Source organism: Alligator sinensis, unplaced genomic scaffold, assembly GCF_000455745.1.
Source record: "Alligator sinensis unplaced genomic scaffold, ASM45574v1 scaffold372_1, whole genome shotgun sequence".
Taxonomy (NCBI): domain Eukaryota; kingdom Metazoa; phylum Chordata; order Crocodylia; family Alligatoridae; genus Alligator; species Alligator sinensis.
Genome location: NW_005842387.1, coordinates 434,477 through 450,319, shown reverse-complemented (window position 1 = coordinate 450,319; position 15,843 = coordinate 434,477). Strand labels below are relative to the sequence as shown.

General features: G+C 50.0%; 1 protein-coding gene across 2 annotated transcripts in view; it reads left to right on the top strand.

Moving 5' to 3' along the window:
- The window catches only part of FAM237A (family with sequence similarity 237 member A), a 40,066-nt gene that overhangs the window by 17,680 nt on the left and 6,543 nt on the right, over positions 1–15,843 (top strand). Inside the window, exons 1-2 of one of the 2 annotated variants that reach the window (XM_025211041.1) lie at positions 8,157–8,916; positions 9,887–10,047. In XM_025211041.1, coding sequence (XP_025066826.1) covers positions 8,768–8,916; positions 9,887–10,047 — 310 coding nt within the window. In that variant the 5' untranslated portion in view covers positions 8,157–8,767. Of the gene's footprint in view, positions 1–5,452; positions 5,875–8,156; positions 8,917–9,886; positions 10,048–15,843 lie in introns of those variants that run through there. The other variant, XM_014522677.2, reaches the window with a different exon arrangement.

Genomic DNA, 15,843 nt, shown 5'->3' with positions numbered 1-15,843 from the left:
CCCTACTGAAGGAAGCACTTCTGCCGGCAACTAAAGATGAGATTTCAGGTTCATACTTCTGGCTGTCAGAATTACAGGCACCTAAGAGAAATGAACAAAGTTACGTTTTTCCTTCTAAAGGACAGGGAGAGGGGATGATAGCAGTGCCTACCTTTCTACAATAGCCTCAGGGTTAAAACCCATGTTCAGGATTTGGAAAAGCTAGGTTCCGTTCTTTCCTGACCCCCAAACAGTCTATAGGAAATGGGCAATATGGATTTGAATTGCAGGAGAGTGCGCCATCACTGTGTCAGAAATGTGTGTCATAGAGGCAGGCAGCCAGGGAGCAGTAGCCCTAGGTACCTTTCCCCAACAATGTTCTGGCACCTCTCCCCTTAGGCAGCACCCTTGGGGCATGAGCCCCACTCACGCTCCCCACGCTACAAAGATTCTGCATATGGCTTGGTCACTTTGATTTTTTTTTTTTTTTTTTTGTAACACCTCTTACAAGATAGTGCTCAGTGTTCATAATTACCTCCTCTTAGACTTACAATATGAAGGATAGCCTTGTCTCGAATTGACAAAAGGAGGGCCAATCTGATGGAGAGGAACTGCATGTATATTTACAGGCATGAAGAATCCTAGGGTTCATTTTGTCTTAGTTTTTCCACATCTAATCTCATTTCACTATCACTAGTTATATCATGAAATTCTCATTCCCTGTAGATAGTTTCCACTTATCCTTTTCTTCATGATTGCAGTCACTCAGGAAAATGAAGTATTATTTTCAAAGACTAGCTTTTATTTTATCACTGGGAGCCTATATAGACTAGGTCAAAATGGGATGATTTCCCTTAACAAATCTGCCATCTCAGGCTAACTGCTAGCTTCAAAATCAACAGTCTCTTGCCTTGTATCCTGCTCCTATCTGAAGTAGTATAATCTTTCCTTCACTGTAAAAAAACAAAAACAAAACAAACAAACAAACAAAACCCACCCCGAATGTGATAAGTTTTGAGAGACCTATTTCCCATCATCCTATGCCTTGCAAGATTGTGCTGTGCTATTTCTCTACTTGCTTTACTACATTTTGAAGCGTTCCCGATCTGTAGCAGTCCTAAACATTCTCCTTTCGCAGATTCTGCCTGCTTTGCCGTAGTTGAAGTTCTCCCCTCACCCCAAGGCTTACTCAAGAGCTTCTTAACAACTGCTTTTATTAAAAATACCTCTAACATTATCCAGTTATATTCAAACCCAACCTAGAAGGCCAATGGATTTCTCAGTAGTCTGGCCCCTTTTTCTTCAAGCTGTCCAACTTGAGACACTCTTCCTTCGATGAAACAAGCCTTCCTGCCCTGTGGTAATTTGTGTCTGTGACTCAAAAGTAAGGAGTCAAGGGTATATTTGGTAGCCATGTTGGTCTGAGACAAAAAGAAATGCAAAATTCTAGAACACTTGTTTCAGAAATGATACCTTTTATTAGGGCAACTAAGAAATAGCAAAAAATGTATCTTTTTCTGCAAGCTATTGGGTACACCCTCCCTTCCTCAGGCTCAGGGAAAAGAGGAATAGACTTCCACCTTCACCTTCCTCTGTGCAAAAATGAAGTTTATTTTCTCCCTGTAGGGACTTTTTACCATCTTTAATTTTCCCTGAACCTGAGGAAGGGTGTGTGTCCAAAAGCTTGCAGAAAAAGATATTTTTTTTGCAATTTTTAGTTGGTCTAATAAAAGGAGTCAACAGCACGCTCAAGTCAAATGGGGCACAGATTTCGCATCAATGTGGGATGCACTATGCCTTGCTACTCTAATGTGGCCTGATCATTGTGATAGTCTCAGGATAGCGTGAATTTAAATAGCTTCCATCAGCCTTTTATTAGACTGATGACTTGGCTATCATAGGAGAGAGAAAACTGTAGTATAAAGAACAGTAGAGACTTTGGGGAAACTGGAAGAAAAGATGGGACTTAAGATGAAAGATAAATATAAGATCTTAGACATGTTTACTTTTCAGTCCACAAGTTAGGTATTTAAACTGCTTAGGACCAATAATTACTAAACTCAATCTGATAAAGGGGAAAATAAAGCAGATGTTCAGAGTAGGAATATATTTTTAAAATTCTCTACAGAGAATTTTTAGCTCCCACGAGGCCAAGCTACAAATCCTTGTAAGACCTATTGCTTTTCGTGGGTACAGGAACTTGGCACCAGTACCTTGAAAAGCTGAATACTGAAGTGAGATTTTGGGCCAATAAAGCAGAGTATATGGAGAAGAAAATCCAATTGAGGAAAATCAGTAAAGACCAGAGCACAGAAAATACAGGGGAATCCCAATTATTTTAGCAGGCAAAGTGTGTCATTAAAACAGAAGACAGGCCGGCTAAGCATCTCTCAGAAGACCACTTTAGGATCAATTTTTGCAGCTGACTGAATTTGAAATAGACTGTGTCCGTCTTTCAAAGTTAAGGTGGGTGGCGGATATGTGCTTCTGTGCTGCAAGCTACACAGAAACAGGCTTAAAGTATTACTTCTGGAGATGGAGCAGAAACGGTGCTGTCAAAGCCTTTCTTTAGCAATAGGATTTCATGGAAGAGAGATGGGCATCTTTGCTGGAGCTGAAGACGAGGATAGCTGTAGCTACAGTCCAGTTTTATTAGCCAGGCATGAACATTTTAAATATATTTTTTTTAAAGTTATCAACTTTAGTCCCTCTAGGTCAGGTGGCAGGGTAGTGTAGGGGACATTTATGCTTCCTCTTTCCTGTTAATAAATATAAGATATTAGTCTTAAGGATATCAAATCAACAGTTTGTTTTCACCAAACATCCAGTTTACAGATTTACAATAAAGCTCTTTGGAGCATTACATTTCTCCATCTTTCTTAGTACCAAACCAAAGTAGCAGGACTAGATATGGAAGAGAGATCCTACAGCAAACACTGTGGAGCCCTTCTATGGAAGTCTTTAGAATACACTCAGCAAAGAAGGCAAGATCCATGTAGCAGCCCCTTCCACACTGGTATTCAGAGAGAGCCTTCTTCCTATCCTGCCCCTTAGAGCTTAGCTGAACCCCATCCTTTCCCTTGTGCGGCAAAAGGGCACTGTTTGTATTGCCCAAGGGACCTTCCATAGCCATGGACAACAAGGAATGATTGTCTCCATGGGACCTGGAGGAGACCTGTTTTATCCAGCTGTTTCCTGCAGGACACTGACTGGTGATATAACTGGTTGCAGCACTTTGGTCACCCAACAAAACTACACATTTATGAACTATGGTCAACATGTGGCAGGCAGAAACGGGGTTCTTAAATGTTACTTACTACTTCAAATAGAAATGCTCATATAATCCATGATCACCTGATGGAAGAATTTAGTAGGATTTTTTTGTTTGTAAATTGATTACCTCTTACCCCCTCAAAACACATGTGCATGCACATGTGCACACACACGCACAGAAGAATTGAAGCGCAGCTCTGCCTGGGGCATCCTCAAATTAGCTGCCACTGTGGGAACAGTTCATAGATTTCATAGACATTAGGGGCTGGAAGGGACCCCATGAGATCATCAGTTCCAGCCCCCCTGCCATAGGTGGGAAGTCAGCTGGGATCAAGTGACCCCAGCCAGAAATATATCCACCTGTTTTTTGAAGGAGTCCAGAGTAGGTGCTTGCATCACCTCTGGTGGGGAGTTTGTTCTGGAACCTGGACACATGTACCATAAAGAAATTTTTTCTTATGTCTAGTCTAAATTGACCTTCCTGGAGTTTATGGCCATTAGACCTTGTTATCCCTTGGGAAGTTCTGGTAAACAGATGTTCTCCCAGGTCCTGATGTACCCCTCTTATGTAACTGTAAGCTGCCACCAAGTCCCCCCTGAGCCTTCTCTTCTCCAGACTGAAGAGTCCCAAGTCCCTCAGCCTCTCCTCGTACAGCCTTCCCTCCAGGCATTGGATCATATGAGTGGTTCTCCTCTGGACTCTCTCAAGCTTCTCCACATCCTTCCTGAAGTTGGGGGACCAATACTGAACACAGTACTCCAGCTGCACTCTCACCAGGGCTGAGTAAAGTGGGAAGATGGCTTCCCTGGTTTTGCTTGAGATGCATCGGTGGATGCACACCGGAATTTGGTTAGCTTTGCCAGCCACAGCATCACACGGGTGGCTCATATTCATCTTGTGGTCAATCAAGACCCCCAAGTCTTTTTCGGTCATGGTGCTAGCGAGTGTAGCAGTGCCAAGCCTGTAAGTATGCTGGGGGTTCTTCCTACCAAGGTGCAACACTTTGCACTTCTCTGCATTGAAAGCCATCAGCTTTTGGTTGGCCTACCTTGAGAGCATGTCCAAGTCAGCCTGTATCCCTAGCCTGTCCTGTGGTGTGACCACCCTCCCCCATAATTTGTCATTGTGAACTTGGCCAGTTGCTTTATATCTCCCCCCAAGGTTGTGGCCAGAGCTGCTGCCTTGGTCATCCCTCAGTTACACTACTGTACGCACACGCATATATACTCTTAGTCAAAATTGATCTGCAAAGATGACACAATCTTTCAGCAACAGCTGACAGGAAGTTGGATTTCAAAATTTCCCTTTTTCAGCCAATAATTACTGACTGTGCATGTCAATTTTTTATTCCAATTCAACAGAAAATTGTCACTAAACCATGCATTACATAGATCTGAATTTTGTATTATCCACACATCTTAATTCCAAGTTTGCACATGCACATGCATGTGCACGCATATACATGTGCACACACACATAGACATTCTCTCTCTGTTCCACATCAATTGTGGAAATATTTGTGATTAATAGGAATATTTCAGGAGTAATAGGAATATCTTAATGCAATTGATTTTGTCCCTTGACATAAATCACCTAAATTACAATTTAGAGAAGAGCATGAACGGTGCATGCCTCTGGCAGCTGGGGGGGCACGGCTGCACTGGCGGTGGCAGGAGCACAGTGGCAGGAGCCCAGCAGTGGTAAGCGCGGAGCTCCCACAGATGCTACCGGCACTGTGGGGGGGGTGGGGGGAGGCGGCTGGTAAGCACCATCTGCAGGCACCACTGGCAGTGTCGGCCAGCGGTGATTGTGGACTGCCCGCAGGTGCCACCGGCAGTGTCGGTGGCAGGGTGGTGAGCAGTGACTGCCTGCAGGCGCCGCTGACAGTGTCAGTGGCACCTTTTTGCGGAGGGTGCACTGCCATGCTCGGGGTAAATGTGCACCTGTGTGCACCCCTACACATCGCCCCTGGAGAAGAGGCATAAAAGAGTTTAGTATACGAACTTGGCTTTCAGAGTAATTAAAATGGAACTTAACCTATATTAAGCTATTCCATAATACACAGAAGTTTTAAAGGAAAGAAGGGATCATGATGATCATAAGGCACATGATACAGGATTTTATCTAGCCATTCCTGCACATAAACTTCGAATGGCAATAGGCTAAAAGATTTTTCTCCTTATTTTCTTTTTTGTGAAGTTTCAGTGACACAATGGATCCTGGGAACAGAAGAGGAATACACTGCAACATGAGACTTACCTGCTTTGTGTTCATCATGGGAGTATTTTGTGTAACGCCTTTCTTCTGCCATAGCCAAATTGATCCATTGGCACTTGGACGAGCTGATCCTCAGTGCTGGGAGTCCTCCTCAGCTATCTTGCTGGAAATGAGGAAGCCACGGATTTCTGACTCTGTCACTGGTTTTTGGGACTTTATGATCTTCCTGAAGTCATCAGAAAATTTAAAGCATGGGGCTCTGTTCTGGGACCTGGCACAGCTCTTCTGGGATATCTATGTAGATTGTGTTCTCTCCAGAACGCATGGCCTAGGGAGAAGACAACTGGCAGAAGCTGAACAGAGAGTCACCACTCTGCATTCTCACATCACAGGCAGAAAGCAAGGTTACTACTACTCAGTCCAATACATGTGTGTGTGCGTCTTCTTGGGAAGAAACATCAATAACATCTATAATAACGAGACATGGGCAGAGAGAAGACATAGAGTGAATGTTTACATAAGTGAGAACTAAGCAAGAGTACAATTGATAATGAAAAAAATGTCTGTAATGTGTCAGCAAGGAGCTTGTTACTGAACAAGTCACAAAGAAAGATTAGTATGTTCAGCAGAGCAGCATGATCCAAATGAGAGATCCCACCCTGAAAAAATTGTAAGAATAAGTCTAGTGACTTACTTTTCCCAGATATAATTAGAAGAAAAGGTAGACAATGAACCAGTTGAAGCACTGACAGCAGGAAAGATAGGTCAGCAGCCAAACCGGTAAAAATAGTCTGTCCCCTTAAGAGTTTTACTTGTATTGGTAAAGAGTCAGATCAGGCCAGTTTTATGCATCCTGAATATCTGTGTTTAAAAAGAAAGTAGTGGCTACTATTACATTGTGTGTGGATAGCTTGCATGACTGGAGCACTGTCATGGATGGGTATAAACTGTTCAGGAAGGACAGGCAAGGGAGAAGAGGAGGAAGAGGAGTTGCACTTTATGTAAAAGAACCATATGATTGTTCGTAGCTCCAGTATGAAACTGGAGATGGGCCTGTTGAAAGTCTCTGGGTTAGGGTCAGAGGGGAGAGCAACATGGGTGATATCAGGGTGGGGGTCTGCTGTAGAGCACCAGACCAGGAGGATGTGGTGGATGAGACTTTCTTCAAACAGCTAGTGGAAGCTTCCCAATCGCAGGCCCTGGTTCTCATAGGGGACTTCAATCACCCTGACATCTGCTGAGAGGGGTATACAGCAGTGTGCAAGCAATCCAGGCAGTTTTTGGAGTGCTGGGGACAACTTCCTGGTGCAAGTGCTGGAGCAGCCAACTAGGGGCCATGCTCTTCTTGACCTGTTACTTACAAACAGGGAAGAATTGGTGGGGAATGTAGTAGTGGATGGCAACTTGTGCAGCAGCGATCACGAGATGGTTGCATTCAGGATCCTGTGGAAAAGAACAATGGAGAACAGCAGAGTAAGGACCTTGGACCTCAGGAAAGCAGACTTTGATTTGCTCGGGGAATGCATGGGCAGGGTGCCCTGGGAAGCCAGTTGAAGGGGGAGAGGAGTCCAGGAGAGCTGGCTATACTTTAAAGAAACCTTATTGAGAGTGCAGGAATAAGCCATCCTGATGTGCAGGAAGACTAGCAAGTATGGCAGAAGACCAGTTTGGCTTAGCAGGGAACTCTTCAGTTAGCTAAATCACAAAAAGAAGCTTATAAGAATCAGAAACTTGGACAGACAATTAGGGAGGAGTATAAGAGTCTTGCTCGGGTACACAGGGATGAAGTCAGGAAGGCCAAAGCACAATTGGAGTTGCAGCTAGCAAGGGATGTGAAGGGTAACAAGAAAGGTTTCTGTAAGTATGTCAGTAACAAGTGGAGGATCAGTGAAAGTATGGGTCCCTTACTGAATAGGGGAGGCAACCTAGTGACAGGATGCAGAAAAACTGAAGTACTCACAAGATGCGTTAACGCTCATTAGCTTAATTTACCATGCAGGCCCTTACTGTACTGTAAAAATGGCGAGTTGTGACTAAATTTGATACCTGTAAATGCAAGTATCAAATTTAGTCGTGATTAGTTAATACACAGTAATGTATGTGTAGATGTGACCCGGCACTAAGTTTTAGTGCCAGGTCTGCCTGGCCACTAGGGGGTCTGCTTGAGCCCAGCCTTAGGGCTCCTGGCTGGAAGCCTCTCCTGCCCTAGGGCTGGGCTGCTTCTGTAGCAGCCCCTAGATGCAGGCTATAAAAGCCTGCAGCCGTTTTGTGCCCTGGGGCACACACACCAGGACTCTACATGAACTTGTACACTCTACAGGAGCACTGCAGGCCCCATGTGCCCCCCTGGACAGGGCACAGGCTTTCAGCCTGTATTGGCTGGAAGCCAGAGCTGCTTCCAGGCCACTGCAGGGCCACACAGGTGCCAGGGCACTCCTGTCAGGCCAGGTGGGTGCTGAAAAGGCCTGCTGCACCCTGTGGCCAGCCCTGATAGCTCCTCGGGGCTGCTTGCTGGCTGCCTCTGTACCAACTTCCTGCTGCTCAACCCCAGCAGCCTGCCCTGGCACTGCAGGTGCTGTGGGACATAGCCTCAGCCGTGTGGCTCTCAGTCGCTTGCTGTACCCCTGTTCTGGGCGCTGTTGGCAGCTGCCCAGGGCTGGCAACACAGGAGCAACTGTGTGGAGGCCCAGAGAGTTGGCACAGGATGCACAATGTCTTCTGCATCTTTCCCATCGAGGCCTGGCCCCTCCCACTCATGCATGCCCATGCCATCCACCCGGGGCCCCAGCTGGAGCCAGGAAGAGATTGGGGACCTCGTAGTGCTCTGGGGTGATGCAGAGGTCCAGAGGCAGTTTGTGTGGGGTGGGTGTTCAAATACCCACATTTATGAGGCCTTGTCAGGTGGGATGTGGAAGCACAGGCACTCCCAATTGATGTGGCAGTGCTGCATAAATATCAGGCTTTGTGGGCACAGTGGGTGGCTGTGACCGACCACAATCATTAGTCTGGTCATGCCCCTAAGACCATGCCCTTTATGTGGCAGCTGACCAACATTTTGGTACCCCAGGGTCCAGGCGATAACCCTGAAGTTTTCACCAGCAGGGGTGGCCTGCCTGAGGCCCCAACCCACCCTCATCCCTCCAGTGACAGATCACCAGAGGAGGGGCCCTTAGGTGCTTCCCAGTTCCCCAGCCCATCTCCCCAGCTTCTACATCCACTAGCAGCTCAGGGAGCCCTAGCCATCTGCTCCTTGTGGTAGGGTCTCAGGCTGTGCAGGGACCAAGGCAGCCGCTGGCCATGTCGCTGCCAGCAGCACCAGCTCGTCCCGGGGGGGCGCCCTGTTTGGGCACCAGCCTGCAACACACCATGGGCTGCAGACACTGGATGCAGCTGGATGCCATCGCCGATGGAGAGGCTCACGCTGAGCCACCAGCCTTGGCCATGGGGTAAGTCCCACACGGGGGGGAGGGCCCTCCAAGCCCCAGTCCCCACCCTGGCCCCTGCCCCCGGCCCTGGCCCTGGCCCCAGTCCCTACCCCTGCTCTTGCCTCTGATCCCCCTCCCCTCCCCACCCTGCCCACCCACACTCACCTGGCCTTGGGTTCCCTCCCCACACAGCACACAGACAGGCAGGACATCATTCAAAACCTTATTTATCAGCCCGCATCCCTACAGCTGGGTGGGCACAGGCCTGTCACACTGAGGAAGGTGCCAATGCTGGCAGCGATGTCCTCCTTGATAGTGGGGGGCAGGGACATATAGCACTGCCACAGCTAGCCCTCTAGGAAGCGGCGGAGGTTGCAGGGCAGCCCAGGCTTGCCTCCCATGCCATCATAGCTCAGGGTTCCAAACCAGGTGCCAGGGGCACCAGGAGGATCAGCAGCACCAGGGCATTGTGGGTCAGATCCCCCTGAGCCTGCACAAACAGCTCATTGCACACCACCCAGGGCACATGCAGCAGGGGCACGCTCGGGGACAGCGGTGGTGCGGGGAGTGGGGCCCAGCCCTTGGCAGGGAGTGTGTGGGTACAACCAGCTTCTTGCCCCAGTTGTCAAGGAGCCCCACGTGCCCCGAGCCCAGGAGCCATGGGCTGGGTGGCAGTGCAGCAAAGCAGTTGGCCTGCAAGGGGAGAGTGGGGAAGCAGGGTCGAGCTGTGGCAGCAGCTGACCTGTGCTGTCCTAAGAAGGAGGTGGGGGAAGCAGGCATTCGGTGACCCGCCAGTCCCAGGGGAGAAAGTAGGAACGGGGGGCTCAGCTGGTGGTCACCTGTGCTTGGGCCTGCCAAGCCAGACATACCATGGGCCCGTGCATGCCTGACCCCTGATCTGAGGCCGGGCAGCACATGGCCTCTGGTGCAGAGCATCTTCTCTCTGAAATGTTGCAAACTCACAAAAGGCTTCTGTCTCTTGTCTCTGCAGGGGCAGCATCTGGACATGGGGGAGAGGCCACCAGCCCAAGCAGGGATGTGGACTCCAGGTTGCCACCACATGGCGTTGGAGCCCTCCGCATGCACCAACAACACGCACAAGATTGGACCCTCCTGCTCCAGTGGCTGGTGGAGGTGGCCAAGGAGTGGGAGGTATGGGCACAGTCCTAGCAGGAAGAGGATATTACCTGGGAGGCCACCCAGGAGGATGCACGAGACCAGGCGGAGCAGGAGTTTTGAGCTGATCTCCTGGCCCTGGAGCAGGAGCAGATCCAGCTGCTCAGGCAGCAAGTGGAGGGCCTGGGTAGTGGAGGATACAGATGATGACCACTGGACCCTGGACACCCTCCTGGGCCTGGTGTTTGCGTTTGTGCCTCCCACTGCCCATTCCCTGTCTGTGGTCCTGAAGGGCCCCTGGTACTCACCCGCTGCTCCGCAGCAGGCCCCTGCCTGGGGCTGGGAGGAATTCCTCCAGCAACTCTCACCCTCAGGAGCCCTGAGTCTGCTGCCACCTGCCTGGGCCCAGGCTCGCTGTTTGCCCTGGCTCCACATGGGCATGAAGCTGGAGGTGCTAGGAGTGGCACACACAAGAAAGGGATGCTAGTCCTGCTGGCCCTGGACTTGAGCAGCTGGAGTTGGAGTGGCCTGTCCCAGAGGAGCCCCAGCCACCATCACCCAGAGACAAGCTCCCTGCCCACTGTGGTCACTGTGGCCCCCTTGATCCATGAGGGACTGGTGAGAGGCTGGAGTGCCACGTGCCTGCCCCCTTGATGGCCCCACCCCATGGCTCCCCACTCTGGGACTCACAAACAGAGACTGAAACTGTTGTATATAGTTCTGACATGGGGAATCAGGTATTTTTATTGTTGGAGGGTAGTGGAAGGGCTCTGTTGGTTGAGGGGCGAGAGGGGAGGGGGCTCTATTTCATAGATTTCATAGACATTTGGGCTGGAAGGGATCCTGGAGAATCACCGAGTCCAACTCCCTGCCCCCTGGGCAGGAAGTCAGCAGGGATCATAGGATCCCAGCAAGATAAATATCCAAATGTGTCTTGAAGGCACTCAAAGTGGGTGCTTGAACTGCCTCCAGTGGAACTCTATTCCAAACCTTGGGGGCTCAGATAGTAAAGAAGTTCTTCCTTATGCCCAGCCTGAATTGGTCGCAGTGGAGTTTGTGACCATTTGATCTTGTCATCCCTTGGGGCGTTCTGGTGAACAGACTTTCCCCCAGATCCTGATGAGCACCCCTGATAAACTTATAGGTGGCCACCAGATCACTCCTGAGCCTGCACTTTTCTAGGCTGAAGAGTCCCATGGCTCAGCCTCATCATAAGGTCTGTTTTCCTGACCTCTGATCACACGTGTGGCTCTCCTCTGCACCCTCTCAAGCTTCTTCACATCCTGTTTGAATTGTGGAGCCCAAAACTGGACGCAGTACTCCAGCTGCAGCCTCACCAAGGTGGAGTACAATGGGAGAACGACGTCCCGGATTTGCTTGAGAAACATCTATGGATGCAAGCCAGCGTTTTGCTCGCTTTACTAGCCGCAGCATCACATTGAAGGCTCGTGTTCATCTTGTGGTCAATCATGACCCCCAAGTCCCTTTCATCTGTAGTGCTAAGCAACGTAGCACTGCCAAGCCTATAAGCATGCTGCAGATTTTTCCTGCCAAGGTGAAGAACCTTGCATTTTTTGGTGTTGAACACCATCAGGGTCTCATCCACCCATTTTCTGAGCCTGTCAAGATCTGCCTGGATCACCCTCCTGTCCTCAGGTGTGGATGCTTTACCCCAGAGTTTGGTGTTGTCGGCAAACTTGGCCAGTCTGCTTCTGACACCAATGTCTACATCATTGATGAAGATATTAAACAATATAGGCCCAAGGACAAAGCCTTGAGGGACCCTACTGGTGACCACGCACCAAGACGATTGGCTTCTGTCAACCACCACCCTCTGGGTCCTACCGTGGAGTCAATTCCCCAGCCATCAGATCATGGTGAGGTCGAGGCTGCAGTTAGCTGGTTTTGCCAAGAGGTGATCATGGGATACCAGATCGAAGGCTTTTTTAAAGTCAAGATATATGACATCAGTCTCTTCCCCCTTGTCCAGGTGATATGTCACCTGGTCGTAAAAGGAAATGAGATTGGTCAAGCAAGACCTACCCACAACAAACCCATGCTGGGTATCCCTCAGGATATTGCCTTCAGCTACTCTGTTAAGGATGGCCTCTTTGATAATCTTTTCCAAGACCTTCCCCAGGATAGAGGTCAGGCTGATGGGCCTGTAGTTTGCTGGATCTACTTTCCTCCCTTTCTTGAAGATAGGCACCACATTGGCCCTCTTCCAATCTTTGGGCACTTCACCAGAGCGCCAGGAGTTCTCTAAGAGCCGTGCCAGGGGCTGAGCTATGATGCTGGCCAGCTCCTTGCGTACCCTTGGGTGTAAGCCATCAGGGCTGGCTGCCTTGAAGGTATCCTTCCTGTCAAGGTGTTCCTTCACGAGGTCAGCTTTGATGGAGGGTAAAGAATCTCCCTCACCTGGGCCTCCCTGTCCCACAGTGGGCAGGGGTGTCCCATGGAACTGGTGAAAAACTGATGCAAAGTACCCATTTAGCAAGTTTGCTTTTTCATGGGCATCGGTTGTCAGTTGTTGTCTCATCTGGTTTAGCAGGGGTCCAATGTTGCCTTTGCTTTTCCTCCGGCTATTGATTGAAGGAGGAGGGGACTCATGTTGATGGGGGAGAGATGGGGGTGGGTATTGTGAAGGGAATAAAGCTTTTTTGTCACAACATGTGCCTGGCCTGAGAGTGGTGCTGGGAGTGGGTAGGGGGTGTATGGGTGGTGGGGCAGGTGGGCTAGAGTGGGGAGTGCTCCAGGAGGTGGTCCGCCAGAGCATCCTGCATGCAGTGCCCTGCCCCCTGCTGGTGGGTGTGCGGCTCACCTGGGGCCTCACCAGGGGGGACCCACCGTTGCTGCTGCCTCTGCAGCTCATGCTCCCGCCACTAGGCTGCCTCTGACCGGCATGCCTCCTCTGCCCAGGCCTCCCAGAACAACTTTCCCTGGGCCTTGCAAATATTGTGCAGCACACAAGCTGCTATGATGACCTGGAGGAGGTTGTTCTCAGCCATGGCAATGTGGGCAGTGAGGAACCACCAGCAGCCCTTGAGGCAGCTCAAGGAGCTCTTGATAGGGGGATGGGTCTGGCCAAGACACCTATTAAAGTGGGCCTAGCAGGGGTCCAGGTGCCCAGTGTAGGGCCTCATCAGCCACGGGAGAAGCAAGTATGCTGGGACCCTGATGAGCGGGATGGAATGACAATGGCACCCAGCTGCAGGTCCTCCACTCCCAGCACAAAGCACCTGCTCTCCACCAGCACGCCCAGGCCAGAGTTCCTGAAGATGCATGTTGTGCACGCTGTCCACCCAGCTGGCGCTGACATTGGTGAAGGGTCCCTGTAGATCAATGACTACCTGCAGGACCACTAAGTGGAACCTCCTGCGGTTATATTAGGGCTGGTCTCCATTGGGTGGGCAGGTCACCAGGATGTGGATCATGTCCAGGGCCCCAATACACTGGGAGAACCCTTGTGCACAGAACCCTGTGACCACTGCCTGGGGGTTGCAGATGTGGAGGATGGTATCCACCAGCACATCCTGGAGGGTGCTGCATATCTCCAGGATGGCCTTCCCCAGTGGTGGCCTTGCCAACCCTGAACAAGTGCTCCACATACTGCAGGCTGGCGGGAGTGGCCAACCTGAGCAGTGCCATAGCCAGATGGGTGCCAGCAGGGTGGGCCATGCTCATGCCAGTATCCTGGCATTCTAGGTGGGGCTGGAGCTGGTGGAGCAGGTTGGGGAAGATGGCCTGGGTCATGCAAAAGGCATCAAGACACTGCTTGTCGTCCCAGTCATGTTGCACCAGGTGCTGCCACCAGTCCCGGCTGGCATGGGTGGCCCAGAGGTGGTGGGGATGGAGAGCCAGGAGGATGGTGGTGGCCTCCTGGAGCCCATTATCAATGTGGCTGGTAGCAGGAGCTGCGCAGCAGCAGAGGCCCTGGGAGGACACATGGAGGGTAGAGCAAGATGGGTAGAGCAAGATGGCTGTGGGCCAGGTGATGATGAGTGCAGTGGGCCAGCAGGGCAACCAAGGTGGCCAGCAGGATTGGGATACTCTGTCCCTTACTACCAGGGCCAGGGTCTGGGGCAGTCATAACTCAGGAATGGAGAGGGGGCACAAGCAGAGATGCCACATGCTGCCTCTGTGCATGCCATGCTGCTCATCTAAACACTGGAACTGGCTGCCCAGAGATCACAGAGTAAGGCTGTGTTTTAAAGGTGGCTGCCAAGTGCTGGCAGCTGACCTGGCTTCAAACATGGGTTCCAAGTGCTGACAGCTGGGACCGGAGGCTGGATCTCCCACAGTGGCCACAGGGGCACATGGCAGGGCTGGAAGGACATGGCATTAAATCTAATGCCAGGTCCCTGCATATATAGACACCTGCCCAGAATTGTTTACTGTGCATTAGCTTAATGCACAGTAAATCTAGTCGTGCTTAAATGCATGTGTAGACATGCCCAATGCCTTTTTCACCTCTGTCTTCACAGGCAAGGTTAGCTCCTAGACTACTGCACCTGGCAGCACAGTTTGGGGAGGAGGTGAGCAGCTACTTGTAGCAAAAGAACAGGCTAGGGACTATTTAGAAATACTAGATATGTACAAGTCCATGGGACTGGACAGGATACACCCAAGGATGCTGAGGAACTTGGCTGATGTGATTGCAGAGCTCCTGGCCATCATCTTTGAAAACTCACAGCGATCAGGAGAGGTCGTGTATGATTGGAAAAGGGCAAATATAGTGCCCATCAGTAAGAAAGGGGAGAAGGAGGATCCAGGGAACTACAAACCATCAGCCTAACCTCAGTCCTTGGAAAAGTCATAGAGCAGGTTCTCAAGGAATCTGTTTCTAAGCACTTGGAGGAGAAGGTGATGATTAGGATGGATTCACCAAGGACAAGTCATGCCTGACCAACCTGATTGCCTTCTATGATGAGATGACTGGCTTTGTGCATGCGGGGAGACCAGTGGATGTGTACCTTGACTTAAGCAAAACTTTTGATATGATCTCCCACAATATTCTCACAGGCAAGCTAAGGAAGTACAAGTTGGATGAATGGAATGTAAGGTGGATAGAAAACTGGCTAGATCATCAGGCTCAGAAGGTAGTAGTCAATGGCCTAATGTCTATTTGGCAGCTGGCATCAAGTGGAGTGCCCCAGGAGTTGGTCCTGGGGCCAGTTTTGTTTAGTATCTTCATCAATGACCTTCAAGATGGCACAGAGTGCCCCCTCAGCAAGTTTGAAGATGACATGAAGCAGGGGAGTAGTACATATGCTGGAGGAAGGCCAAAGCTCAATTTGAGTTGCAGCTAGCAAGGGATGTGAAGGGTAACAAGAAGGGTTTCTACAAGTATGTCATTAACAAGAGGAGGATTAGGGAAAGTGGGTCCCTTACTGAATGGGGGAGGCAACCTAGTGACAGAGGATGCAGAAAAGGCTAAAGTACTCAATGGGTGCATCTACACGAGACGTGTACCCTGGAGGGTAGGGTTAGGATTTAGAGAGCTAGACAAATTGGAGGATTGAACCAAAAGAAATCTCACAAGGTTCAATAAGGACAAGTGCAAAGTCCGACAAGGTTCCTTGGGTGAATTTGATATCTTTTATTAGACCAACCCAAATGGTTGGAGAATAGTTATTAAGCAAGCTTTCGGGTTCAAAAACCCTTCATCAGGCTCAGGAAGCTGCAGCAGTTGGTGTGTGCTCTTCCTGGATGGAATGAAAAGTAAAGAAGCCAGGGGCTGGGCTGGGCTGGGCTGGGGAGTCAGTTGCCAGGCAGATTATAATGTATCAAAAATCCAATGTCTATGTTTAGTCCCTGATCTCTAGTATCCAG